Source organism: Serinus canaria, chromosome 11 (genome assembly GCF_022539315.1).
Source record: "Serinus canaria isolate serCan28SL12 chromosome 11, serCan2020, whole genome shotgun sequence".
In the NCBI taxonomy this organism is placed as follows: domain Eukaryota; kingdom Metazoa; phylum Chordata; class Aves; order Passeriformes; family Fringillidae; genus Serinus; species Serinus canaria.
This window is the reverse complement of record NC_066325.1, coordinates 11,555,828-11,582,201: the sequence shown is the minus strand read 5'-3', so window position 1 is coordinate 11,582,201 and position 26,374 is coordinate 11,555,828. Positions and strand designations below refer to the sequence as shown.

Below are 26,374 nucleotides of genomic sequence, written 5' to 3'. Positions count from 1 at the left end.
TAAATCTCTGATTTGTTTGGCAGCTTGACCTTTTTACCTGTTGATGTAAGTTGACATTAGAGGTACATGCAAGCTACAAATTCATTTTCTCACAGTTCCAAGGCTCAGACTTCTTCATGGCTGTAATTATGCTTTTCAGCCCCTGAGGAGAATGATTGACATGGTGCAGAGATTTTGGCCTTTTCCTTTCAGAAGATTAAAACCTCTCCCCAGTGGTTGATGCACAGTGAAATACTCTGTCATTTCCTGGATGATTTTTCTGGTGTGTTCCCTGGTAGCCTCAGGCATGCCCAGGAAGGTGTGATCCCAGCCACTCTCCAGAAATGCTGTGAACTGCAGAACTTGACTTGTTGTTTTCTTCCACAGGAGGAACTTGATATACGACCAAAAGTGTCATCTCTGCTTGGCAAGTTGGTCAACTACACAAATCTTACTCAAGGTGTCAAGGAACATGAAGAAGCAGAAAGTACTGATGGATCGAAGAAGAAAGTATCAAAAGTAAGTAAAGATTCTCTCCATGGCCAGAAGTGATGAATGGGATGACTCCTTGTGGGATTTTTGGGGAACTGGCCTCCCTTCTGCTTGTTCTTAACCTCTCCCAGGAGCTGTGACAATGTTGCCAAGAAATGCCATGGAAGCTGTAGGGACCCAGCTGTTCCAGGGAGCTGGGGCAGATGGGGTGGGTAAAACTGCCCTGCAGTGCAATTCCCTGTGCTTGGTGTGCATTTAGATAAGAAGGCTTTTAGTGGGCCACAAATAAAAACTCAACAACCCCCAGCTTTTTCCGAGTGCTGCCCAGTGGTATCTGACACATCTCTCCCAGGCTGGTAGGTAATGACACAGGGTTTGCAGGAGACAACACCTGTCTAGGGTGGAGGGTGGAGCTCAGATTGGACACCCTGGGGCAGCTCAGGAGTCATTCTGGTGTCAGGCACTTAGGCAACTGAATTTTTGCCCCAAAGCATCTGCATTTAGATGGCAGGCCCTGGAATGGCTGCAGCAGGTGAGGTTGGGTTGTTGGGAGTTGATTTCTATCAGGAGGGCAGTGTTTAACTGCTCCTCTCCCCTCTGGCAGAGCCACAGGTGCTTTGGTTACTGCTGCACCTGCAGGGGTGTGCTTGCATTTTATGGCCTGCAGGCCTGTCAGTTTGTTTACAAGTTCTGTCAAAAGAAAGGTTTCCAAAAAAGCTAAGACAGCACTTGAATTCTGCAGGGTTTCTGGCATTGCCCTACGAAGTTTGAGCCATTTCAGAAAGAGATGGCAGTGATAATGTTGCAGACCAATAGTGCTCTCAGGGAGCAAGAATATTATGCTGAATGCCCTTACTCACACTCTGCAGTTTTACACTTGGGATAACAAAATTCTTTTGTCAACGTGAAGCTTAAAATTCAATTTTATTTGAGACCACATCCACTAAAAGTGCTGCAATATTGTGGTTAATTTTACATCATGACAGACCTGAGCTAAGGTCACCTGGGTGAAGTGGCTGCATTCTGGTCCTATAAGCTTACATTTAAAAAAGTAATTTAAACGTTTTAATTATGATTTTCTTTTGTGTGGTACTTGCTGTTATACTAATGGCTGAGTCTTGTCCAAAGCTTTTACCTTCACAGTACTAACAAGGAATGTCAGCTGCATCTCTATTTTAGCATGCTTTTGGTGGGAATAATGTCAGGCATCGGCTGCTAATATGGTATTATTGCATAATCTAAAATAATTTTCATCCTCTTTCTATGAGAAGCAGATAGATTATTTCCATGGCAAAAGTAGAATGGTGGAGGATACAAGAGATACAGCTGTTGTGATTTTGAGGGAGTTCTGATCACTTTTACTCTTTATTTCCTTATTAATTGCCTGACCAGAATAGCAGGGTAAGCTGGTCCTTTGCTTCCCTGATGGAAAAAAGGATTGGGAGAATTTGGCAATGGGACTGTAGTATACAATTGGTTAAAGCAAACGTATATAAAACTTCACAGGGTAAAAATGGGTCAAATACCAGAAAAATGAACTTGTTTTCAATCCCTGGTAGAGTGCCATGCATGGTATGGTGTTAATATTTCTGCATTTAGGTATGATTCATGCTTGCATGTTTTCAAGCTGATAACTGCCATTAAAAAGGACTATTATCTTTATTAAAGCTTTGCTTCTATGGCAGAATGGAGTTCAATTTTAATAACTGTGTTTTCCTGAAGTATTCTTTCCCATGTCCCAAAAATGTGTGTTCACAGACTTCTCAGATGTTTTTTGTAGGATGGGTTTGGTGACCTTTCCAAAAGTGACAGTATCATGCTGTATTAATATCTCAGTGTTTTCTGTGTAAACACTGCAGTTTCCTTAGGCAAACCTTTGTCTGCATGTCTGTCTCTGGGATAAATTACATCAGCTGCAATATCATAACTGCAGCTTGAATTTCTTCTCCCTCTCTTGCCATGAGCAATATAAAATTTTAGCCATCATGCAGAATATAAGATGACTGAAAACCTTGGTTTTCAGGAAATTTAAAGGCAGTGACTGGACATGGGTATGGATTGAAGGTATTTAGAAATAGTGCAAACAGAATTCTTCTACATACTTCTTTTTAGTCATCTTTGAAGTATAAATCACTGTGCTGCTCTTCCCTTATCCCTTCCCATTTGAGCATGAGAACAGGAGTCTGGCAGTCCATTCCAGCCCCAGCAGGTCTGCTTTTAATGGACAGACCCCTGCTAACCCTCCCCTGGTGGGTGCTGCACTGGGTGTGCTCAGCTGGTGTGACAAAGGGTGGCCTGCCTGTCACTTGCTGGAATTGGCACCTCGTAGGCAAGAGCTGGAGCAAGGCAGATGAGCAGGCTCTAGATCTGATATTTAAAAATGATCTGAGGAAAGAAATCCTTTTAGTAAGTGATGGTAATTCTCTGAGCAGGTAAGACAGTTCTCTTTCAGTGAGGACCTTTTGGGACCTAGCACAGCCCTGCCTGCCAAATCACATCCTTTCAAATTCATTTCAGTGCAAGACATCTTGGTATGAACAGATTATCTTGTTTCAGCAACCCCACTAAATACTTTTGGTGGTAGCATTCTCTGTTAGGCACACATCAGGTAAAATTGACACAACTCCAATGTAATAAGGTGGAAATTAGGTTGCTTTTTCTTTTCTAAACACAGTTTTGCAATAAAGCACTTAACAGTCACTGTGCTGTAGAAATATTCCCTTCTCATGATGGAAAAAATGAAATTGTTTTGGTTCATGTATCTTTAACAAGGCAGTTAATTTCTGTGCTGCTGTCTGTCCTCATGCTAGAGAGCAACCACGAGAGCTGTCATTGCTGATCAATGTCCCTCAGCCCTGCAGCCAAGTGCTTTAATAACCCATCACACTGGCACAATGGAAATAGTGTCCTTCAGACTCAGATCAATATTTACATAAATTATGTGTCTGCAGCTGATGAGAGTGAGCAGAAACATGATCTACATCACTGAAATTGAGACTGTTTTCGAGATTTTTCTGTCCCTTCTGGGTTGTTCTAAAATGGTCTTCTTCAAAATGTATTTCTTTTATTTCCTTTATGCAGCATGGGGTGTTACATTTTTTCATGTGGTTGCTGTTCAGACTGAACATAATAATACCCTTGTTTAAGGTCACATTTTGTTGAAACTTTAGCACTGGTTTAGTATCACTTAGTGATGAATAAAAGGATCAAGTCACTGCAGATTACTGGTGTTCAGTATTTCTGTGAACAAGCTGCTTCAAATAATGTTTGTAAATCATTCTTTCTTATGAGTAATTTTTTTTCTCCACAGGGTAAGATGATCCAGACTAAACTCTTAGGCCTGAGATGCACTTAGTAATACTTGCTTGGGCAGACACTTGGGCATTTCTTAGGCTGCTCTGCTCTGCAGGGTCTCACAAGTGTCCAACTAATGCACAATTTCTCTTCCTCTGTGGTCGCAGTGAGCTTGTAACTTGATAGACTTAAGAGGCCATTTAGGAGGGAGGGGGAGAAGGTAATGGAACAGTGGAGCAGAGCTGCAGGGACCACGTAGGGCAGAAGGCAGGAGAGAGCTGAGCTGAAGTGGATTCTTAAGCAAGGGGAGCAGGTGTTGGGAGGTGTGTAAAGGGCAGGCTGAAATCTCAGCTGCTTTCCTGGTGTGTGGAGGACTGTCACGTAGAAAACACAAAAACCATGGTCCCATTTGCTTCTCCTGTGTAGGACCAACAGGATGGGCTTCTTTTCCCAGATGCCAGTTTTGACAAACTCTTTAACTCCTTTATCCTGAGATACCCACATATCTGATAAAGTCACTTGGTAGGCTCAGAGATGTTGTGAGGGAAGGACTGATGGATGAAAGGTCAGATAGATGATGATAAAATTATGTGGAATGTGTCCCTGAGAGGCAAAGTGTGCATTAATGTGACAGGTTAGATATTTAGGATGGTAATTTGTATAAAATGGCAGGTGATGGTTTAGGGAATTGATTTGTTTTGTTGCTGTGGCACTGGAACAGCTCTGGCCCGTGCTTGTAGGTCTCACAGGGTAACTCCCCTGAAAACCCTCAGCACGTGATTCTGTCATCCACTTTCCTTCAGGAGGTTCACCTGAGCTGTGGTGTGGATGAGAAAAGTCTGGCTGCTCTGTTTCAGCTTTAGTCAAGGATTTCAAAGCTGCCTTCAAAAAATTCAGTCAGCAGCTCCTGGCACTTCTCACCAAGAACAGCTCAGATCATGTTCTTGGGCACTGTTCTGTTTCATGTCTGGCAGGGCAGGTTCCTGGTGCAGATGAGGAAATTCTGGATTGTAACATGTAATTGCAAGTTGAAGCACTAAATTCCTTGGTTGCTTTTGACCTGGTGATCTCAAACATGTGATTCTTTAAGGGTTTTGCTTTGTGTAATGAAATACACTCTTGAATTACCTTATGTAAAGTTTTTGGCACACGTTTTATTGCTTGTCTTACATACTGTTGCTCCGGGTTCATGATTTCATTTGTCTATAAAGGTGCTATTTATTTTTGCACCTAGTTAATCCTGTGTGGAGTCAAATTTGAACAAGTTTTGTCATCTCCCTTTAATGTCCTTCTCTTTTGAATGATTATTCAAGGGCTTCTTTAAATGCTGTCTATCCAATGTGTTTTGGAATTCATGTTTATTTATAGAAGGGAGTATGAAAAGGGATGAGCCTTTCAGAAGTCACACTCTATTCCTCCTGTGTTTTAGAATTCAGTATAATTTTAAGTGCAAAAGGAAACCTTAAAAAGCAGAAGCAATGGAATGTCTTGGCAGGAAACCACAGAGATTCTCTGAAATGCTGCTGCTGCCAGGTGCACCAATGCAATAAACATTTTTATATTCCTTGGAATAAAGCCCTTACCAGTGGTGGCATTTTGATGCCATTATTTTGGATGATTATTCTGCAGGATGCTGTGAAGTTATGTCATTTGTGCTTTCTCAGTCACTGACAAAAGCAATTCAGAGTCTGATGCTGACATTGAACTTAAGAAAGGGTAGCACCATTAGTTTTATATGAAATATATAAAGTGGAAGAAAATACATTATCCATGTCTCCAGATTGCTTCCAAATCTTTTCTAGTTGTAACATGACAAAAGTATGTTTTCCTTGAAACTAATTCATGAACTTTGAGCAGTAGGATAAGGATTTATCTTGAGGTCTGCAGCACTTGACATGTTTCATACTGAAAATTCTATGGGTCTACAGAAAACCAAATAAATGTATCTCCTGCTGTTACTAGTTAGTGTTAAATATTGAGGTTAATTAAGTATGTGACAGAAACAGCATTTTGCTCAGAAATTCATGATTTTGCAGTTTATGTTGTCTTTTGTGGAAGTCCAGCACAACAATATTTGAATATGTCTACCTTAGGTTTCCCAGGTTTCTACCCTTAAAAAAAATGAACTTCAAGGCCTTTTTGGTTACCCCTGCTTTGAATAATTTCAGTTAATGAATATCAACTATTTTTTTTCCCAGTCACCCAGCATGGGCACCCTGATGGGGGTGTATTTGCCATGCATGCAGAATATCTTCGGGGTTATTCTCTTCCTTCGGCTGACATGGATGGTGGGAATGGCTGGAGTTCTTCAGTCCTTCCTGATTGTGTTGCTTTGCTGCTGTTGTGTAAGTACTTGGGTACAATAATGCACGTGACAAAACCTCTCTGAAACTGCTGAGAAACTTGGGGAGGCAGCATTGCAGGTGCTTGTGTAAAGAAAAGTCAGATTTAAGCCAGGCACTTTTGCCATGTTTGTAGCTGCAGGATTTTTTTTTTTTTATTTTTTTTTACTGTTACTTCTAAAGTGGCAAGCTGTAGTGTAAATACAGCCTTACAAATAGTGTTAGTTCAGCAAATAGCTGTTTTCCATGCCTGCCCCAGGTGTGGGCTGCCTGCTTTGCTGGGCCAGCCTTGGTTGGAATCACAGCTCTGCAGATGGAGGAGCACCTGCATTCCCTTATCTTGCTTTGTCTGCAGACACCCACAGTTGGACCTGATAAAGCAGGGGCCATCTCTCAAACAGAAGTCTCAACAGCTCAGTGATTAAATTCCTGCTGCCCTTGTTTTCTCTTAGATAGTGAGAGGCAGAATAAATAGAAATGCTGTATCATGTATGCAGAGGCAGCTTTATTTTATCAAGAAATGAGTTATGTTTTAAAAAATGTTGTTGACACAATTGCTTCCTTTTCCCTGTTTCCTCCAGACTATGTTGACAACCATATCAATGAGTGCAATTGCCACGAATGGTGTTGTTCCAGGTAAGTGTAGTTAGCAAGTGTCTCAGTTGTGTTAAAAAGGTAAAAAAAAAAAACCCAAAACCCAAGTTGCTATAACTGTTGTCATGGTTTTATTCTAGAGAAATTTGCTTAATCCAGAATACAAAGTCTGAATTATCTAATATCTAATATTTCTTCTCGTTATCAATCAGGCTAAAGATCAATTTATTTGGTTTTTACCTGTGTGCTAGCAAAAAAGATACTTCAGTTGAACCTCAAAATAGCAGATACACTGTATCTAATTCTGTTGTATTCTTTTTGTGAATATTTAAGCATTTATAGCAATAAATTATAATTTTGCTCTCACTTTTCTTGTTTCACAGCTGGTGGCTCCTATTTCATGATATCTAGGTCATTGGGCCCAGAGTTTGGTGGAGCTGTAGGGCTGTGTTTTTATTTGGGAACAACATTTGCAGGAGCCATGTATATCCTTGGTGCCATTGAGATTTTATTGGTGAGTAGTACCAGAGCAATCCTGCTTTAAAGACAAATAATATATAGAAAGTGCCCCAGTACTCTTGTCCATATTTGCATACACATTTACAGGAAGAGGCTGGAAGGTCTCCAGTTCCTTGGTGTCCAGTTCTTTACCTCTAGTGCTTCCCTTTGGAAGCTGCACACTCTGAGTTGCAGGCTGGGAGCTCTTCTGACCAGGCAGATCAAAGTGTAACTTAATCCAAGACTCATGCTCATCTTTGGTAGAGGTGGCTCAGTTGTACTGGTGACATAGACAGTCATCACTGTTATCTCTTGACTTTTCCTGTAAAAGGTTCCCAGTGAAGAGCATGCTGCAGAATGCAAAGTGATTTACATTTCTAGTACAGTACACAACCCCAGTCTGCATATGCATTGTTAAATACCTTAAAATACCCTAAAAAGTGTCAGTGACTGTAGTTGGCCACTACTAAAAAAAGCAGATGTTTTCCTATTGGCTGTATTGTAAGTTTGATTTTTAGCTGTCACTTCTGTAATCTTCCAGCTGTGGAGCTTAAGTACTAAAGTTATTTAAACAGTTAATAACTAGTTAATAGTTAATTGTTTTAGCAATCCCAGTTATAACATAGAGTTCTGTGCTGGTGTTCCTCCAGCTCACTTTTGCTTTCTCTTGTTTCAGACATATATTGTGCCACAAGCAGCAATTTTTCATCCCTCTGGTGCCCACGATGCATCCAGTGCCATGCTGAACAACATGAGGGTCTATGGCACTGTGTTCCTCATCCTGATGGCAGTGGTGGTGTTTGTAGGTGTCAAGTATGTCAACAAATTTGCTTCCCTCTTCTTGGCCTGTGTAGTAATATCCATCCTGTCCATTTATGCTGGAGCTATCAAGTCCATCTTTGATCCACCTGAATTCCCGTGAGTAGCGTTCCTGGATGGGGCTGTAGCTTTGCCTGTGGCTCTGGAAGTTGGGCTTTCATGTGGGTAACTTAGAGCTTGTGCCTGATACACTGGGGAAGCTCCTTTTTCTGAGAATTACTTCCAGTATTTTTGGCTGTGTATAATGACAGTGTGCAGAGCTCGTGGAACTGAATGAACATATTATTACACTTAAATTTAAACTGTTTTGCTTTAGGAAGGAAGTCTCGTGGTGAGGCTGATGGAGGCTGGCACTGCTCTGCTTCCTGCAAAGCCAGTCCAGTCCCTTGGCCTGCAGCTGCTGGGGTTGGAGTGATGGTGTTGCTGGGTTATTTGGGAGTTCTTAGGGAGCAGTTTGGCAGGTCCCTCTTCCCCAGCCAGTCAGACACCACACGCTGCCCTCCTGGCTGGAAACTGGTGGTGTGGTCAACTCCTTGCTGAGAAACTGGGCAGCTCTTGGGAGTGTGCTGTGGGGCTGTGTGAGGCTCCACAAAAGCTTCCCCTGTCTGGCAGGAGCCTGCCCTGCACCCAGCAGGAGCTCCTTGGCATGTGGGCAGCTGAGCCTGGGTCTGCTGAGCCTGGGGTCTGCTGAGCCTGGGGTCTGCTGAGCCTGGGCTCTGCTAAGCCTGGGATCTGCTAAGCCTGGGATCTGCTAAGCCTGGGATCTGCTAAACATGGGGTCTGCTAAACATGGGGTCTGCTAAACATGGGATCAGCTTCTTCAGCTCAGAGCTGGGGCAGCAGTAATGTGCATGTATGTGCTTTACCAGGAGTGCAAACTGTGTTTTCTGGTACTGCTGACAAGAGATGGATGGAATGGAAATAGGGCAGTTGGATCTGCATAATTCTTCACATCTTGAAGTGCTTTGACCATAGCTAAGGACTTGCAGCCCTCAGGTGTTCCCTTTGGATATTTAAGGCCCAATGATTATAGTGTTTTACAACGGTGAAGGTTTACAGCAGTAAAAGTAAAACAATGTCTCTACATCCCCCTCATTATCTCTTAGATTGTACTTGAATGTTTTCCCTATCTTTCTTCTTGGAGTGTAATCCTTTTTTTTTTTTTTTCTGAAGTAACAAGGTAGTGTATTTAATTTTATTTTTGTAGTGAAAGTCTTCTTGGAAGTTCCAGTTCACAGGTCTGCAAACCATGCAAGAACAGCCCTGTGTTTTCCATTTTCCTGTCTTCAGTGATAAATAGGACCTGTGAAACAATTAAAATTGAATTAAAATTAATTAAAATTAAAATTGAAGAAGCTTTATTTTCCTGTGGGTGTTTTCTGGCAGCGGAAAGAAAAGCTAAATGAACTTTTAGGAGCAGGAAGCTGTTACATTACATCACTGTCTTGTGGAATTGTCTTTAGAGAAGTGGATTAAAAATTTTTCAGTGCTGAAACAAATGATGGTGGTTGTGGTTGTGGTTAAATGAAACAAGAGGCAGTGGAGGATTTTAGCAATTAAGGACAATATCTGCTGACAAGAAGAACCTTTGCTTATTGTGATTTTAATATATGTTCCTAATTCAGAATCTAAAATGTCTATATTGCAATTCAAGCATTGCAATTTAGAAACTGGGCTAATGAGATTCCAAATATCTTTAGATATTCTAAGTATCTACTAATTTGAATTCTAATACTCTTCACATTCTGTTTAATAAAAAAAAAAAGAAACAATGCCAAACAACAACAAAAAAAAACCCGAAAGTTGTCCTAAATTGTTCCTTTTTATTTTTTAACATAAATCAATCAAATTCCATGAATCAAAAAAGTAGCTTTATGTTTCTGGCCCTTAAAGGGACAGATGCAGTCTTTGTTGTGCTACCACCATTCTTTTGAAGGTGAGAAATGATGTAGCACAGTAGAGCCACTTGGAGTTTCCACATTATTTAAAAGAATAAGTATGGGTAAGTGTGGATTTCATTTTCCCATCCCAAATCTCTGGTGTTCATGTTTCCCTTCCAGGATTTGCATGTTGGGCAACAGGACTCTGTCAAGAGATCAGTTTGATGTTTGTGCCAAAACTGTAGTGAAGGATAACATGACTGTGGCCTCCAAGCTCTGGGAACTCTTCTGCCACAGCACAAACTTAACCACTGAACACTGTGATGAATATTTCCTGATGAACAATGTCTCTGAGATAGCAGGAATCCCAGGAGCTGCTAGTGGCATCCTAATAGGTATGGTAGAACCTTTTTTTTCCCTAAAAGAGGAGGCATGCTGAGCAGCTGAAATGGGTCAAACTCTTCCCTGCTGGTTAAGAAAAAAGGAATGGAGAAATGTGATTACAGTGAAGAAAATGGTCTTCAATAAAGAAAGTCTTATAACCTTTACAAAGAGGAAATGGAACTTTTGTGCTGACACAGTACTTGCCTCCTGTAAAATTGATTAAATTTCCCTTGTTCATCTCATCATTTCAGTCAGCTGTAATTTTAAGTTATACTAACATGAATAAATTATTAAAAATTTTCAGAACTCTATAGTAACAGCTCTCTTTATACAGGTTAAGATTATGCCCTGAAAGATAAGAGTATTTTTATAGAAATAATATAGTGTGTCCTTCTTTGCCCACTCCTGAATAAAGTATAATTGAAAAGTGTTCATTATTGACATGAACACCAGAGAGCAGGTACTGAGTGCCAAAGGTTCCCATTTCTACAGAGAGCAGCAGTCTAGTTTCTAAGATTGCAAGAAGACCTGGCATTTGTTAGTGAAGTTTCAAATGGCAAACATAATTCTGTAATTCTTTCACTGAATGAAGAGCAAACCCATTTCTGTTTAGAATCTGGTTGATATTGCTTTGCATTCTGAGCTACTGTGTTGTGTGGTGGCCCATAAAAATACTCAGTGTATTTCCTTTGGATGAAGTAGGTATGAGGTTAAAAAATGTTACATATAGTAAAAATAAAGTTTAAATTGCTTAGACTTCTGTAGACTATTGATACATATTTGTGGTTTTCCTGTGTTGATCACTGATGGCATTTGTAACCCTCAGTTGTAAACCCATTCAAATGAGACCAGGTTTGAACTGAAACATGCTTTTCTTTTCTGTGCTGTGATAATAACCTTGAAGACAACTTATGGAGCAATTATTTGGAGAAAGGAGAGATACTGGAGAGAGCACATCAGCCCTCTGTGGATGTGGCAGGCCAGAAGAGCAACCTGCACCTGTACGTGCTCTCAGATATCACCACGTCCTTCATGGTGCTGGTTGGCATCTTCTTCCCCTCAGTGACTGGTGAGAATGCTGGCATGAGGGAGCTGCTGGGGCTTTGAGCTTCCTCCTGCCCTGTGATCTTACCAAAATGCACTTTCAGGTATCATGGCTGGTTCAAACAGATCAGGGGACCTCAAAGATGCACAGAAGTCCATCCCTGTTGGAACAATTCTTGCCATTGTCACCACCTCACTAGTCTGTATCCTTTTCAAATTGCTGGGGTGCTGGGACATTGTGTCTGATTTCTGGAACTGCTTTCAGCTCACCAAATTGTCAGTGCAAGTATGATTGGCCAGCAGGGAAAAAGCTCAAAACAACAGAACATTAATACTAAAGCTAAAAGAATTGTAATTATTATCCCGTTACTTTCCATCCCCTTTTTTGTGGTTCTTTTCTTTTGCATTCCCATTGCTGTTCTTTGCTACAGAGTGCTCTCTTGCTGTTCTTGCTGGTGGTTTACTTGGAGATTTTTTGTTTTTTAGGTTGCAGTGAAACATTAAGATGAGGGGAGGCTTTAATGGGAGAGTTCATAAATTTCAGTTCCTTTTTTTAAAATAAAGCCTTTTTTTTGGAGTGACTTTAAGGAGTATCAGTTTTCTTGAACATTTTAGAATAAGATAAGCTGGAGTCAGAAATTAGACAATGTTCCCAAATGTTTTTTCAGCTCTTCAGGGCTTAGGACAAGAGGAGCTTTGCTTAGGAAAGACTGTCTTCATCTCTGCTCTCCTACTCAAGAAGAGATGAGCCAAGATCTTTCAGCTTTATCTAGCTCTTGGTGTCCTAAAGGACAATTTATCAACATAGAAAACTGAAAAAAAATAAGTCAAAAGAGCTTTCTGAATCAGTTTCACCAAAGGGCAGCTGGCTGAGACAGTGACTCTCCTGGAAATTCTGCTGTTTCATTCCTGTTTGTTTGCCAAAACTTGCCAAGCTGTAAATCAGAATGCAGCTTGCTTGTCCCAGCTCTTTAGGAGTGCAGCATTTCCCTGCTGTCACTTTGGGAACTGACCCTGTACCAAGAAGTCAGCATTTCCTGGGGGTGTAATAAATATTAAAAGAGGGCACAGTCCTAACCCCCAGCTCTGCTGGCAGCTCTGGCCTCACCCAGTGGGTGACTGGATGTGTCCCTGTTCATGCCACACCAGGGTGACACTGTCACTTTCAGAAGCAGTGTTTCTCCTGTGATTGCAGTTTGTAGCTTATAGTTGCATTTTGGGGTAGAATTCAAGATTTAACCATTTGAGTGAACTTAATTCACAAGGTCTTTACTGGAATGCCAGATCCTTAAAGCCTGAGGTATTTTGTGCTCCCCAGTGCAGAAGCAGTGCAGTTAATGACAAACCTGGTAGCCAAAGACTTATTGGTGATGTGAGTGCCAGCAGAGATACAAAAAAAGAATGTGCAAGGTAATGGTTTGCTGTATGTTCAAAATATCAGACACAGGAGAAGGAGAGAGAAAAGAAAGATTTTAATATCAGCTTCTGTACTAGCAGAAGATTAAATTGACATTTCAGTATAAAAATTCTTCATTTGATGTTTTCTCCTTTATCGTAGCATTTAAACCTGTCCTTTTTAAAAACTGAAACTTAGAAGGAGCTTTCTCTGTAACATTAGGAGGTGCATGTGAGCAGTGAGGCATTAATTTCCTTGCCAGCTTTACCATGTACTTGTGGAGAAGCTGGAGTGCAAGTGCCACAGGATGGAGGCACATACTGTCCTTTCCACAATACTTTCATCTGCCATGTCTAAATAAATTCTGCTTCCTTAGCACACTCTGTTCTCCAGACTTCAGTTGTGTGTTATTATTTGGAGCCTGCATAGAAGGTGTTGTCCTGAGAGATAAGTAAGTGTTACTGCTTTAATGGTCTCCTTTGTTTTACTTTTTTTTACAGTGTAGGTGTGTTCTTGCCTGTTTTCTCTGCGTGCCCCACTCCTCTCCTTGTTGTTTTTTTCTTTTTAATTTATTTTAAAAATTAAAAAAAATTACTTCTGGAAGTCTTTTAAACCATATTTGTATATAAATTGTAAGCAGAGTTTTTGGAATCTTCTTGTATTCCATTTGATATTTTCTGGCATGGCACCCTCAGATTTTCCATCCTGTGTCTTAGTTCTTGCTGGGTTTTTTTTGTAATTGTAAAAAATAAGGTTGCGATAATAATACAAGAATTTTAAAATATGTGTAATGAAAAGAAGTGTTGAAATCAAGCTGGAGACACTTCCAATCTGTATAGCTGGAGACACTTCCACTCTGTATATCAGGGATATTTGATTATTTGCTTAGATATGAGATTATTTGATTATTGGCTTAGATACGAGATTATTTGCTACTTTCTGTGTTCTCTAGTTAAGAAAATAATATAGTATTACTAATAATACAGCATAGCATATTAAAAATATGGTATTATTAATAATAGTATTTAAATGAGATGCTGAAAGTGCCCTGAAGACCCCAAAGATGAGTCTCAGGGCAGTGCTCAGAGTACGAGAGCGGGTGTGTGTGTTGCTGCTGCAGGTTTGGTGATGCAGTGAACAGGAACCTGGTGGTGGGCACGCTGTCCTGGCCCTCGCCCTGGGTCATCGTCATCGGCTCCTTCTTCTCCACCTGCGGGGCGGGGCTGCAGAGCCTCACCGGGGCACCCCGGCTGCTGCAGGCCATCGCCAAGGACAACATCATCCCCTTCCTCTGGGTTCGTACCTGCTCCTGCTGCCTGCCTGACTGCGGGCCCTTGAAAGCAGATCTGTTCTCCCCTGTTTGCCCAGCGCTGAAGGGAGGGGCAGTATTTTTATTTCGATGGGTTTTTTTCCTTTTTTCTTTTTTTTTCCAAAGAATACTTGGAAGGATTTTTTGCTAGACTTATGGGATAAATTTATCTAGAAGTTGAACACTTAATTTTGTGAAGCATGGCAAGCCATTAGAGTAATTAGACTCCTTGCTCTAGAGAAGGAAGTATGTAGGAGAATTACTGTTGATTAAAAAAAATATTATTTTCTTTTTTCCCATTACAACTTATGAAATACCAGGAAGATGTGCTTAATATTTCTGTTTCTTCAGATCTTTGGTCATGGAAAAGCGAATGGTGAACCGACGTGGGCTCTTCTGTTAACAGCATTAATTGCTGAGCTGGGAATCCTCATTGCTTCACTTGACATGGTGGCTCCAATCCTCTCAATGTAAGAAACAGCCTGGCTGCTATCTCACTGGGGGAGTAGAAATACTCTTGACTTTTGCTAGTTTGATTGTTATTCAGAACTATATCTTAAACCAGTAAAGCAAATTCCCAGAGCAGAGTTCCACTTTGGTAATTTCTGTGAATCCTCTGACTTCAGGCTCCACATATAAATCTATTTGTTTCTGTTCTGGAGTATTCTGTGAATGAGCAAGTTTTTATTATGTTTTTATTTGGTATGAAAAAACATTTTAATCACAGAACAATGACAGCATTATGTTGTGAACAGATCTAACTTGATCCAATTAAAAAATTGTTCCAGCTACTTTATGCTGATAGTTCAGGCTAATAAAAATCAGAGGGGTAGGGGTACAGGGCATGGGACAGGGCAGTGGGGTTTTGACTTGAAATCAATCATGTAGTCATAATATATGCCAGGATCTATAAATGTGCATGCTAAAAGGTTTTGCACTTCTGTTTTGCAGGTTTTTCTTGATGTGTTACCTCTTTGTTAATCTTGCATGTGCAGTCCAGACACTTCTGCGAACCCCGAACTGGCGGCCCCGCTTTAAATACTACCACTGGTGAGTGGAGGGCTGGCACCTCCCTGAGCCTGCAGTCTGCACCTGGGAACCTTCTCCAGGAGGGCAGGGAGCATCTTCTATTGCTCTGGGTATCAGCTGTACATGAGAGCCAGACTCAGATATGCCATGGCACAAGAGTTTCATTTTAACAACAGGCCACTTAAAACTGGTGGGGCTGGGGACATCCAGGGCTTTACTTTCACTGCCAGTTCAGCATAGACAGTTTAAATAAACTAGAGTAAGAATATAATTGACTTGTTTTTTAAGCTTTTCTGCCCCACTACTTATTAATGCCTTTGCTTTTCGTTTTAGGGCCCTCTCATTTTTAGGCATGAGCATTTGCCTGGCACTGATGTTCATTTCATCCTGGTATTATGCTTTGGTAGCTATGCTTATTGCAGGCATGATTTACAAGTACATTGAGTACCAAGGGTAAGTGTTACCTGGATAAGAAAGGGTAAGAGGGAGGCTGGATCTCTTTAATGAATTATCTCTTGGAGTCTTCACATTTGGAAAAGGAACTGTCCAGAAATGACTTGGAGGGCTTTCCTTATTAGTTAATTTTTGTTTTCATTATTTTACTGTGTCACTGCTAGGCAAAAGCCCCTGAAATACTTTGCTGTTAAGCCTCTAAGGTGTTAGGTGAAACATGAATCACAGGAAGTAGAAAGCTGGTTATGATCTATCTGCTGTGTGCTGAGCATGATTACTTCAGGCCCAGAACAGCTGATGCCAATCATTATATTCCAATTTATCTGGTGCAAAGATCTGTCTAGAACAGTCCCTGAAAAGTTGAATTGGCTGCTTGGGTTGCTGGAGATCAGCATTGGATGCAGTCAGGCTGTAGTGTGGCTTTCTAATTTAATTTGGCCTATGAACTAAATTGGGTGTTGAAATGCCAGGTGTTTGTATATGCTTGGGAAGCCTTCTCTGCAGTGTTGATTTCAAATTAAGCCCAGAATGATGGTTCATCATATATATTTTACTGAAACATTTTCACTTTTCTTACGTGATCTGTGGTATCACAGACATTCATGCACAAATTATAAATGTAGATGCCATACATATCATGTTATTAAACTCTCTGTAAGGTGCTCAGATCTCTACAGCTGATGTAAGTGTGCAGGTGAGTGCTCCTGGAGCCCTGTGTTGGCTGAAGTGTTTGTTCTTCACAGAGCAGAGAAGGAGTGGGGCGATGGCATCCGGGGCCTGTCGCTCAGCGCTGCCAGATACGCCTTGCTCCGGCTGGAGGAGGGCCCTCCACACACCAAGAACTGGAGGTACTCACCCTGGACTGGGGAAATGGCTGGCATGGTTATCTGCTTACACTCCAGGAATTAAACTGGACCCTAAACAAGTGTGTGAATGAACTTAAGTGGCCAGGATATTAAAAAAGTGTTGAGTTTGCAGTAAGCTGTCCTGTCACTGCCAAGCTGTGGACCCTCTATGGGCAGACCTTTAGTGCTCTTTGGATCTTTAACTGGACTCCAAGTTGGTGAATTCAGAAGTGGAACCTGGGGAGACTGGAGGTCTGTGAGTACAGAGGTGTAGAGGCCAGGAAATGAGCAGTGGCCAACATTGTTCCTTCTGATGTCATCCCTGATGTCATCATGTTGGTGTTGAAAGCAGAGTGGGCAAGAGCCCTCTTCTTGGTTGGGCATTGCACAGCCCTTGGGCTCTGAACACGAGCAATAGGAATCCATCAAAGACAGAGATTTATAAATCTTTTTATACTTGTTCAGACAGAAGGTGACTCAGTTTATTGTGTAGCAATACCTGAAGGAACAGCAGGCAGGCGGGATCTGTGTTTAGATGAAAATATTTGTGTTTTCCATGTGCCAGGTTTCTGGAGACAGAATACAGATATTTTCTTGGCACAAGTATCCTGATAGATCTGGGAGAACAGCCCTACAGTATGAACACTATGTGTGCTCCAATAGTACTTAAAAGAGCCTTGAAAAACATGCCTGTAAATAAAACACTAATGGAAGCCTCTCAAGCTGAATATATCAGCAGGTTTTATTACTCTCAGCACAATGCAGCAGCAGAATTCCCACAGTTTCACATCTACTTTTAACCAAGAGAAACAAAATATTAAGTAAAATCCCTTGAATGTGTGAGAGACAGAAAGAATGCTTCAGAGTTAAAATTTAAGCACAAAATAAGTGATGAGAGGCAGGTTTTTTACATGTGTTATTGTTAAAATTTAAGGTAAAAAATACATTGTTTTTTTATTTTCTCCAGGCCTCAGTTGCTGGTGCTTCTGAAACTTGATGAAGATTTGCATGTAAAATACCCTAGACTGTTAACATTTGCATCCCAGCTGAAAGCTGGTAAAGGTTTGACTATCATAGGATCAGTCATCCAAGGGAATTTCTTGGAAACTTATGGAGAAGCCCAGGCTGCTGAGCAGGTCAGTGTCCTAAATCCTGAAGCAGAAAGGGGTGAGTGGGCAGGTAATGCAAAATTTTGTTTCGTAATCATACGTGGAAAAAAGCATCTTGATAAGGCTTCCATGAAACACAGAACAAGTTGAGCAGTGCTACAGCTGTTCAGTAAGGGACTTGCATAAATCTTTCAGCTGCCAGTTGTGCCTTTGGGAATGCAGATCAATGCTCACCATTGTAAACAGCTTTACTGCATAAAATTGCCTTCATTTATAGGCAATGATGACTGTAGAAGTTTCTGTATGCGACTTCATGGAAGGAAGGGGACTATTTAGTTTTCTGAATATTCCAAGTAAAAAGTTTTTTGTGGAAAGAGTGATAAAGTAGTGGAATGGTCTGCCTGGGGAGGTGGTGGAGTCACCATCCCTGGATGTGGCACTTGGTGCTGTGGGTTAGTTGAGGTGTTAGGGCATGGGTTGGACTTGATCTTAAAGGTCTCTTCCAACCCAGTGATTCTGTGATTTCAGTAACTGTTCAACTTGGCAAATGTGTTCTTTTTCAGTGTGTTGATAAATTTATTACAAAAAGCATTGAAGTATGGTCCTGAAAATTTTTTAATAAATTACTTAATCTCCCTCATTGTGTAAACATGACATCATAGCCCTGTTTACATCTGTATAGCTTCAGTACTTTCTTCCCCAGAGGCTTTTTCTGTAGGAAAATTGTTACAAAAGGAAAGCTAATTAATGGGCTATGTGTTGATGGAGTTTATTTAGTGTTTAAACCAATTAAAGGTATACTTGCTTGTGTGGGGGATTTGGTGCTTATATTTGTAAATTTAATATAACACAGCATGTTATATGGGAATCTGAAACTGGAAATCCAAATGAAGTCAATTTGCCTTGGGTTTAAAAGGGTGAATGTTATAGAATTAGAAAATGGGAAGTAAAATATTAGTTCCACAGATATCGCTATCTACTAATATGAATAAGAGATGATACCACAAACCAAAAAATCCTTACTTTAATCTGTTAGAAATGCTGATGTCTGGAAAGAAACTGTGTTTTAAACAGTGGGTGTTTTCCCTTTTGTTTTATAAAGGAAATCTGATGAGCAGAACTTTGCACTGTAATATGCTTTACCTATGGACATGTGAACCTGGAATTTACATTGTTATTTCATGACAGAGAAATATTCTGCCTATGAAGGAGTTCCTTTTGGAAAGGAAAACTGAGATTTTTCCTTGTCTGTCTTTCAGACTATTAAGAATATGATGGAAATTGAGAAGGTTAAAGGATTTTGTCAAGTAGTTGTAGCCAATAAAGTCAGAGAAGGAATTGCTCACTTGATCCAGTCCTGTGGACTTGGTGGCATGAAGCACAACACTGTGGTTTTGGGGTGGCCCTATGGCTGGAGACAGAGTGAAGATCCAAGGTCTTGGAAGACATTTATAGGTGAGCTTTAAAGACATTGTGAACAGAGATGTTTATTACACACATGTGATTTTAACAGAATCTCTGTAAGATTGGTTTTGAGTTTGTCTTTTAGTATTGATGGTGAAACAGGTATTTTCTCACAAAACTGCTCTGTTTGAAATACCAGTTCCTTTAGGTAAAAGACCTAAGAAAGATCTTCAAAGATTAATCTAGTAGCTAAAACTCATGTGTCTGATGAAAGGTTAAAAAATTATGGGCTTGAGACATGCTGGTTTTGTGGCAGACCAGCCAGGTTTTGTTTCCTAGATAATCCCTGTTTTGTCAGTGGTTCTAACCTATCCTTCCCTAGTGGATAACACTCTCCCTGCCTCTATCTCTCTCCTTCTACTGTGGTCCAGTTACTTAATCAAATTAGAACAGATCAGATGCTGTCTCCTCATACTTAGCTTTGAAGGTTGCTGCTTTACTTTCCAGTGTGAAATCAGGCTTGTGTTCCTTGAGTCTGCTCATCCTGGCTTTGTCACAGGGACTGACCTGTCTGTGCAAGCCTTGCTGTACATACTTTTCTTTATTTAAGTGATGACTTTTGTGGTTGGCTGCCACTTGCTCAGTGAGTAGTGTTTTTCTAGCCATAAGTGACTGTTGCAGAATTGGAAGTAACTGTGTTCTTCCCCTGCTGGGCAGGTACTGTTCGCTGCACAACCGCAGCTCATCTGGCTCTGCTGGTTCCCAAAAATGTCTCTTTCTACCCCAGCAACCACGAGCGTTACAACGAAGGCAACATTGATGTGTGGTGGATTGTGCATGATGGAGGCATGTTGATGTTGCTTCCTTTTCTTCTCAAACAGCACAAAGTAAGCAGCTATGCAGAGAGTGCCCCCCCACCTATTTCTGCATTCTTTAGTTTAAAGAATCATGGTCCAGTTGTAGAGCCTGTATTGATAAATGAGAATGGACATGTTGCTAAGTTTCTGTTTTGTAGAGCAAAGTGTTATTGGTTCAAATAACTGAGAGTTGGTGTTCCCTCACCAGGTTTGGAGAAAATGCAAAATGAGAATTTTTACTGTTGCTCAGATGGATGATAACAGCATCCAGATGAAGAAAGATTTGGCTACTTTCCTCTATCAGCTCCGAATAGAGGCAGAGGTAGAAGTGGTAGAAATGGTAAGGGAATTGAGCCCATTTTTCACTTTATTATGCATGTGACGATGTTTGGTTATGACTTGATTACAAACACAATATTTGTTCTTATTTCTGCAGCACAATAGTGATATCTCAGCATATACTTATGAGAGAACTCTTATGATGGAGCAGAGATCTCAGATGCTGAGGCAAATGAGGCTGACAAAAACTGAGAGGGAAAGGGAGGTATGTCATTTGTGGTTGTTCTCTATGGGCTGCTGAGGGGGATGACACAAAGGGCCTTCCTAGCAGCGTGTTATGTAGCTGCTTCTTAAATTTAACTCCTGTGCTCTAAAGATGTAAGGAAATACTTTTAGTGCAGCTTTTTTTGTTTCCCAAAATTGCATGTAGTTGTTATTTTTTTTTTTTATATCCGGTATTTGTCTCAATTTATAGTATATCCTGTTTTCCTACTGAAGATGTCTTTCCAGTTTGGACTTATAGGACATGTGACTATGATGTCTATGACATGTAGCTATGCAAGATGATCCATCTTTTCTGCATGGGTTTGTTAAGATTTTTTTTTTTTTTTTTTTAGTTGTCAAAACTAAAATACTTTTTTTTGGGGTCTGGTCTTGTCTGTTGTTCCTGACCATGTCAGGATGTGAGCTGGACTGACATTTTTTTCTTGTATAGATGCAGGCTCCTGTCAGTCCAAATTCTGCATGGCTTACACCCATCAAAACTGTTCAAAGTCAGTTTGGTATGTAAGACTGTTGGCTAGGGCAGATGCCTGGTATCAGAACTCTCCTGAGGGCTAAATTGAGTGAGCAAAATAAAAGATAGAATGGAACAAAAGGTCTGTAATTATTTAATGCGCACCAGAGAACATAAAATAAAGTCTGAGGTCACCTGGTCACTCGTGTGCCCTCCAGGCTCAGCTTGTCAAGGACAGACATTCAATAGCACGTCTGGAGAGCCTCTATTCAGATGAGGAAGATGAGGGGGACCCTGTTCCTGAGAATATCCAGATGACCTGGACAAAGGAGAAGTGTGATGCTGAGAAGCGCAACCGAGGCAGTGCTGTGGGGAGCTTCAGGGATCTCATCACCATTAAGCCGTGAGTCTTCTCTAAGTCTGCCCTTGGCATCTCTTGATGTGCTGTGCTTTTATTATCTTCTGTTTCCTCATCCTTGGTTTGGACTTGTGCTATAAAGATTGAGACCTGGCTATGAAAAGACAGCAGTGAGCCTCTCCAGAAACCTCTGACCAATCAAATGTGCACACATCCCTCAGTATTTCACTTGGTATAGCCAAATGCTGAATTGGAACTGTTAAATCCTGTGACAACTTCCCTACTGTCTCCCAAATCCCTCAATGAAACACCCTGATAATTTTACTGATCTAATCAGAATTTAAAAGAAAAGGTGATAATTTCACTGTCTAGTGTGTAGTGTGGATGTTTAACCCATAAGGAAGAAGCTGTGGAGATGGTGATGAATGACTTGGAGCTGCATCTGTGTGTGATAAACCCTCTGAGAGTTGCTGCTGCAGGAGCACTGGTGTGCAACAGCAGCTGGGGTGCTACCACTGAAGAGTGAGAAGTAAAGGTCTATTTTGGCTTTGTGTAAAACTGTGTGAATCTCCTGTGACTTCTTTGATGTCCTACATCTCACATGAAGAGCTCAGTCAGTTTTGCATACTTGGCAAAGTTTCAGATTTTTTTCCTCATAAATCAGAATTCAACTCTGTTTTAGGCTGAATCCTACTGTAGAAATTCTGCTGCTTTTGGTGTTAACTACCTGTACTTTTTCCTCTTCCATGCTTTCAGAGGGTGGGAAATCGTGTAAGTTTGTTATTTAAATTAGAAGTACATTAAGATGGTTGAGAGGAAAGGCTTAATTTTCTCAGATAAAAGCAGGAAAACTGTGTGTACTGATGGAAAAGGCACTAGAGTTGAGCAGTCTTAGCAATGTTTTAAAGGGAGCAGGATTAGCTACTTAAGCTAAGTATCATTTTAAGTAGGATGTAACAAACTACAAGAGTTGTCCTGACGAGAACTAAGGATAGAAAACAATTCCAGTCTGAACCTATTTTCCTAAGCAGAGTTAGTCACAAGCAGGAGGAAATATTACTCATTTGGAGAAGTCTCATTGCACAACACTGCTAGGTTATTAGTTCTGGCAGTTTCTGGGCACTAAACAAGCCCTTTCTTGTAGCCTACACCTTCAAATCACTGGGGAGATGCCAGTTCTAAATATCACCTTAGAGAAAACCACACATTTAGTTTTCATCTTCCTTTCCCAAACTATACATAGCTAACAACTGCTACGTTCCTGCTGCTGGCTTTTTCCTCACTTCCTGCAAACATAATCTGGCCTCAGTGTTGTCCCTGGCTTTCTGAAGCTGATGTGGTGAAGACAGAGGGTGTCCTTGATCCAAATTGAATAAGAACATGAAGTAACAGAGAGGTAATTCACAGTGGGTAAATTATTCTGTTAGCATAATAAACACGGTTCTTCCCACCACATCTTCTTTCTGTGCATGTAAATTATTTCTTTGCAAATCTGAATATTCAGAAGAGCAGCAAGGTTACTAAAGAGTTTCACTCATCATGCAAAGCTGAATCGATGAAAGCACAGATTCATATTTCATTTGTTTCTACTAATACTTATTTTTATTACATTAAAATGAAGACAAAAACTCAAGTGGAAAAGCCTCAAAAGTATAAATATATTCTAATATATAAACTTGGATAAGTTTGTTTATTTCTGTATTCATTTTATGTTACCAAAATAATGGTTGATTTCCTGTAAGAAGGCTTGAAATCCCCAAAGGTTACTTTTGAGTTTTGTTCTTGCATGAATTGATGTTATTTTGTGTTAATATATTCCAAATAATTAATGCTTTTACCTCTCTTAGCCTGGATTCTTATGGAGCAGAGGTGTGTGAGATTATGCTGCACCTATTTCCCTTTTCTCCCCTAACTTTTGAACTAAGTGACTACTCAAGTTTGAAAATGCGATTGAGATTTTAGAGACACCTGGGTAAAAGTGTTTCCTGTAAACAGCCAGGCAGAGAGATTGATTAGTGTCCTGAAGGAGGGCTTAATATCCATGTAACCCTCCAGAAAAGCCCCTTACATCCAGCCTGTTCTGGCTGCCATCCCGTTTCCCCGTCCTGTGACTGCAGTCTGTAGTGGCCCAGCCTTCCTCTGGAGATGCCAACTGCTGTTCAGCACCAGGAGGGAATTGTGCTCCTGGCATGTGTGGCTGAGCACGGTGGTGCCAGGCTCCTGCTGGTCCCCAGGCCACTGGGAGAGTTTGGTGCTGGTCCCCAGGCCACTGAGAGAATTTGGTGCTGTGGGTCTGGAGAGGTGCCTGTGCTGCCAGGGGTGAGGGCTCCTGCCAGGGCTGCCCACATGGGAGGCCCTGCAGTCAGGACTGAGCCTGGTTAAAAGCACATACCCTCGTGCAACTGTGTTCTAATTTCTTATGCCACACTAAATCATCTTTATCAAGACTGCTTTTTGAAGAGCAGTGTAAGTTTCTAAACCTGTCTTGACTCCAGAGATCTTAAAACCAGCAGACTCGCTGTACCTGAGTAAGTCTGGGAAATGTCTTATGCATCTTCATCTTGAAGTTGGAAGGAAATCACTGTGTGGAGCTGACATTGAACAGGGTATTTAGGAAATTTCAGTATGCTTTTTGAGGACCTTTTTAATAATTGAGTGTTCAGAGGTGTGTTTCTAACAGTAAGTCTGAATGTGCTTCTCCTGCAGGAACCAGTCCAATGTCCGAAGGATGCACACAGCAGTGAAGCTCAATGAAGTCATTGTAAATAGATCCCATGATGCCAGACTCGTGCTCCTCAACATGCCTGGTCCTCCAAAGAATACTGATGGAGATGAAAACTGTATCCTTTCAGGCAAGGCCTGGGCCACACAAAAGGATTTTCTTTAGTCTGTTCTCTTGAATTCACTTGGCCACCAGTGCTGTTGAGCTGTAATATGTGACCAAGTTTTCCCTGAGTGGAGGGTACTGGCTTGTGGCTGCAAGGTGGTAATTGCTTATAACACAAACTCACAGTATTTTGGTCCTTAGAGGGGTACCTGCATTAAGTGAGATCAGAGCTGAGGGCTGTGAGCTGGCCCTGGTCTAACCCCTGTGTGTTTTGGTTTTGATGCTTTTTGTCCTTGACTTGACTGAAACAGACATGGAGTTTCTCGAAGTCTTGACTGAGGGTCTGGAGAGAGTACTGCTTGTGAGAGGTGGTGGCCGAGAAGTCATCACCATTTACTCCTGATTTAGAAGCTTCTAACCCTGGGCTACATTTTCCTTCTTGGCCATTACGGACATTCCAGTTTAAAACAGAGAAGAAAAAAAGGTTTTTCGCCTAACTTTCTCCTCATCCAGTCCTGTTCATTGTTTTTCCATTTGCAACATACATATCTTTTGGGATTGCAGTATTTGTTACACCATCCAATCAGCAACATAAATTGTGAAGCTGCCACATTATTCAGTTTCTGCTTTGGTACCCCAGCATTTGTGCATGTAGTTTTAACACTAAACCTATTTTTAGTCAGCACTGCTATGTGCAGTATTTTTAGTAACTGTATGTAAAGTTAGGACATGAAAGCCAGTTACTGTAAAAAGATTTAAAAAGCTTTTTATATTAGGTTTGGGGGATAGAAGTGCATTATATAGCAGCTAGTTTCTGCTGAAGTTCAGCTATAAAGCATTTTCTAAGAGCACACTGAAATGAGAGAGGACTGAAAAAGCTTTCCTTTTCTGGGTTTATTTCCAGAACTAAACTCTCAGTATTGGGTAAGAATTTATACTTTTAATACATTTATTGATAGAGATTTAAATAAATTATGTTGACATAGTTGAAATTATGTATGTAGCTTGCTAAAAGTTTTGTTGCTTCTGAGACTTCAGGTTCTGTGAGGCCAGATCCCTATTTATTTTTGTATTTATTTGTCAGAAATATTGGATATGCAGATGCAGACTGTTTAGGAGCACAGAGATCTCACAATAAATTCTGAATCACCAGTGGATTGAAGGACCAGTCCTGTGCAGTTCTTCCATGCTTTAAATTTCTTGCAGACCATCCATCAAAAGTACTTGGGGCATGTTGGAGTCCCCTGTAGAGCCAGGTGCTGAGCTGCACGCACAGCGATGGGATTGCACTTGCACAAGTACAGGGACCTGCTGCTTCATTGTGTGCTTTATGCCCTTAGAGGGAAAAAGAAGAAAAGAAGACCTATATTAACCAATAAGTCTCTGGAGATTTTATCAAGCCCATTAAGTTGTACTTTATGTACAGAACATTCGTATTTTTTCAATAAAATGTTGCATACACTTTGAACCTGCTCTCTGTTCTGTGTGTGGGGTGGGTTGGGTTGTGCAGGTGGAGCCTCTGCCCTGGTCCAACACTGGCACTGCTGGACCCACCAGGTGAGGGCCAAGGGCCTGGGTGCTCACCCAGATGGCCCAAATCCTGCAGGGGGGAGCTGCCAGCTTGGATTTGAGAGCAGCTGGGTGTGTGTGTGAGGAGGGAAGGCTCTGGCACTGCCAGAGCCCCCAGCACACAGAACTCTTCACCTGTAGACTATTGAACACACACAAGCTGGTGCCCCCTCAAGATTTCTGTGTCTGCAAAGTGGTGATCTGAACCAGGGGCAGGTGTGAACTAACATCCCAGGGACCTGGGAGAAAGGAAGGGATTGACCCATTTCTGTCCCATGGCCTTGGCTAGGTGGTGTGCTAGTTCTGCTGTGCTGGTACTCCTGGGTGTTTCACTGATCACAGCATGACCATTTGCCATGAGGGATGCAAATCTGAGAAACTATCCAGGCTTTTATCTTGAATAACTTAATAAAAATGCTGTTCATAGGAGTTTAACAGTTAAAGCCTGTTTGTTCTCTCTGTAAAGAACTTACCTGATGGGATCAGGATGGTATCCATCTGTGCCAGGATCCCTTTGAGACAACAGCCAGGAAATACCTCTGGGAGTGCTCTCTATTGGATACTTTATTTTAACAAGTCTTTGCTTTTTTGATTTTGTAAGCCAAAATTAATATCACACTTTCAAACTGATGAAAAGAATAAAGCTTTCTTATTTGCAACTACTGTGCTATTTGTACAGATTGTTTTTACATCTTCAGAGCACTGAGTAATGGAGTGCAAGTGTACAGCAATTTTGATAGTTAATACCTATTTGCAAACATTCTTTTATAGGAACATTAATATGAAATCTTTTGTTCCTCAGGCTTTTACCAAATGTGATCTCATTCAAGCACTCTGAGAAATACATACACCTTTTCCTTATGGAATTTTATGCAAT

The 26,374-nt window shown here is 41.0% G+C and overlaps 1 protein-coding gene across 8 annotated transcripts in view; it reads left to right on the top strand.

Moving 5' to 3' along the window:
* SLC12A4 (solute carrier family 12 member 4) overlaps positions 1 to 25,396 on the top strand; it is a 46,441-nt gene extending 21,045 nt beyond the window's left edge. For all 8 annotated transcript variants that reach the window (XM_030227492.2, XM_050978915.1, XM_030227491.2 and 5 more), the window contains 22 exons: positions 367 to 498; positions 5,964 to 6,110; positions 6,689 to 6,743; positions 7,085 to 7,215; positions 7,876 to 8,117; positions 10,079 to 10,293; positions 11,187 to 11,351; positions 11,431 to 11,529; positions 13,116 to 13,173; positions 13,843 to 14,017; positions 14,383 to 14,501; positions 14,983 to 15,081; positions 15,394 to 15,513; positions 16,257 to 16,361; positions 17,326 to 17,494; positions 18,727 to 18,922; positions 19,589 to 19,758; positions 19,937 to 20,068; positions 20,165 to 20,272; positions 20,962 to 21,146; positions 23,808 to 23,941; positions 24,240 to 25,396. In XM_030227492.2, the coding sequence (XP_030083352.2) occupies positions 367 to 498; positions 5,964 to 6,110; positions 6,689 to 6,743; positions 7,085 to 7,215; positions 7,876 to 8,117; positions 10,079 to 10,293; positions 11,187 to 11,351; positions 11,431 to 11,529; positions 13,116 to 13,173; positions 13,843 to 14,017; positions 14,383 to 14,501; positions 14,983 to 15,081; positions 15,394 to 15,513; positions 16,257 to 16,361; positions 17,326 to 17,494; positions 18,727 to 18,922; positions 19,589 to 19,758; positions 19,937 to 20,068; positions 20,165 to 20,272; positions 20,962 to 21,146; positions 23,808 to 23,941; positions 24,240 to 24,331 (3,048 nt within the window). In that variant the 3' untranslated portion in view covers positions 24,332 to 25,396. The remainder of the gene's footprint in view (positions 1 to 366; positions 499 to 5,963; positions 6,111 to 6,688; positions 6,744 to 7,084; positions 7,216 to 7,875; positions 8,118 to 10,078; positions 10,294 to 11,186; positions 11,352 to 11,430; positions 11,530 to 13,115; positions 13,174 to 13,842; positions 14,018 to 14,382; positions 14,502 to 14,982; positions 15,082 to 15,393; positions 15,514 to 16,256; positions 16,362 to 17,325; positions 17,495 to 18,726; positions 18,923 to 19,588; positions 19,759 to 19,936; positions 20,069 to 20,164; positions 20,273 to 20,961; positions 21,147 to 23,807; positions 23,942 to 24,239) is intronic.
* Positions 25,397 to 26,374: the final 978 nt, after the last annotated feature.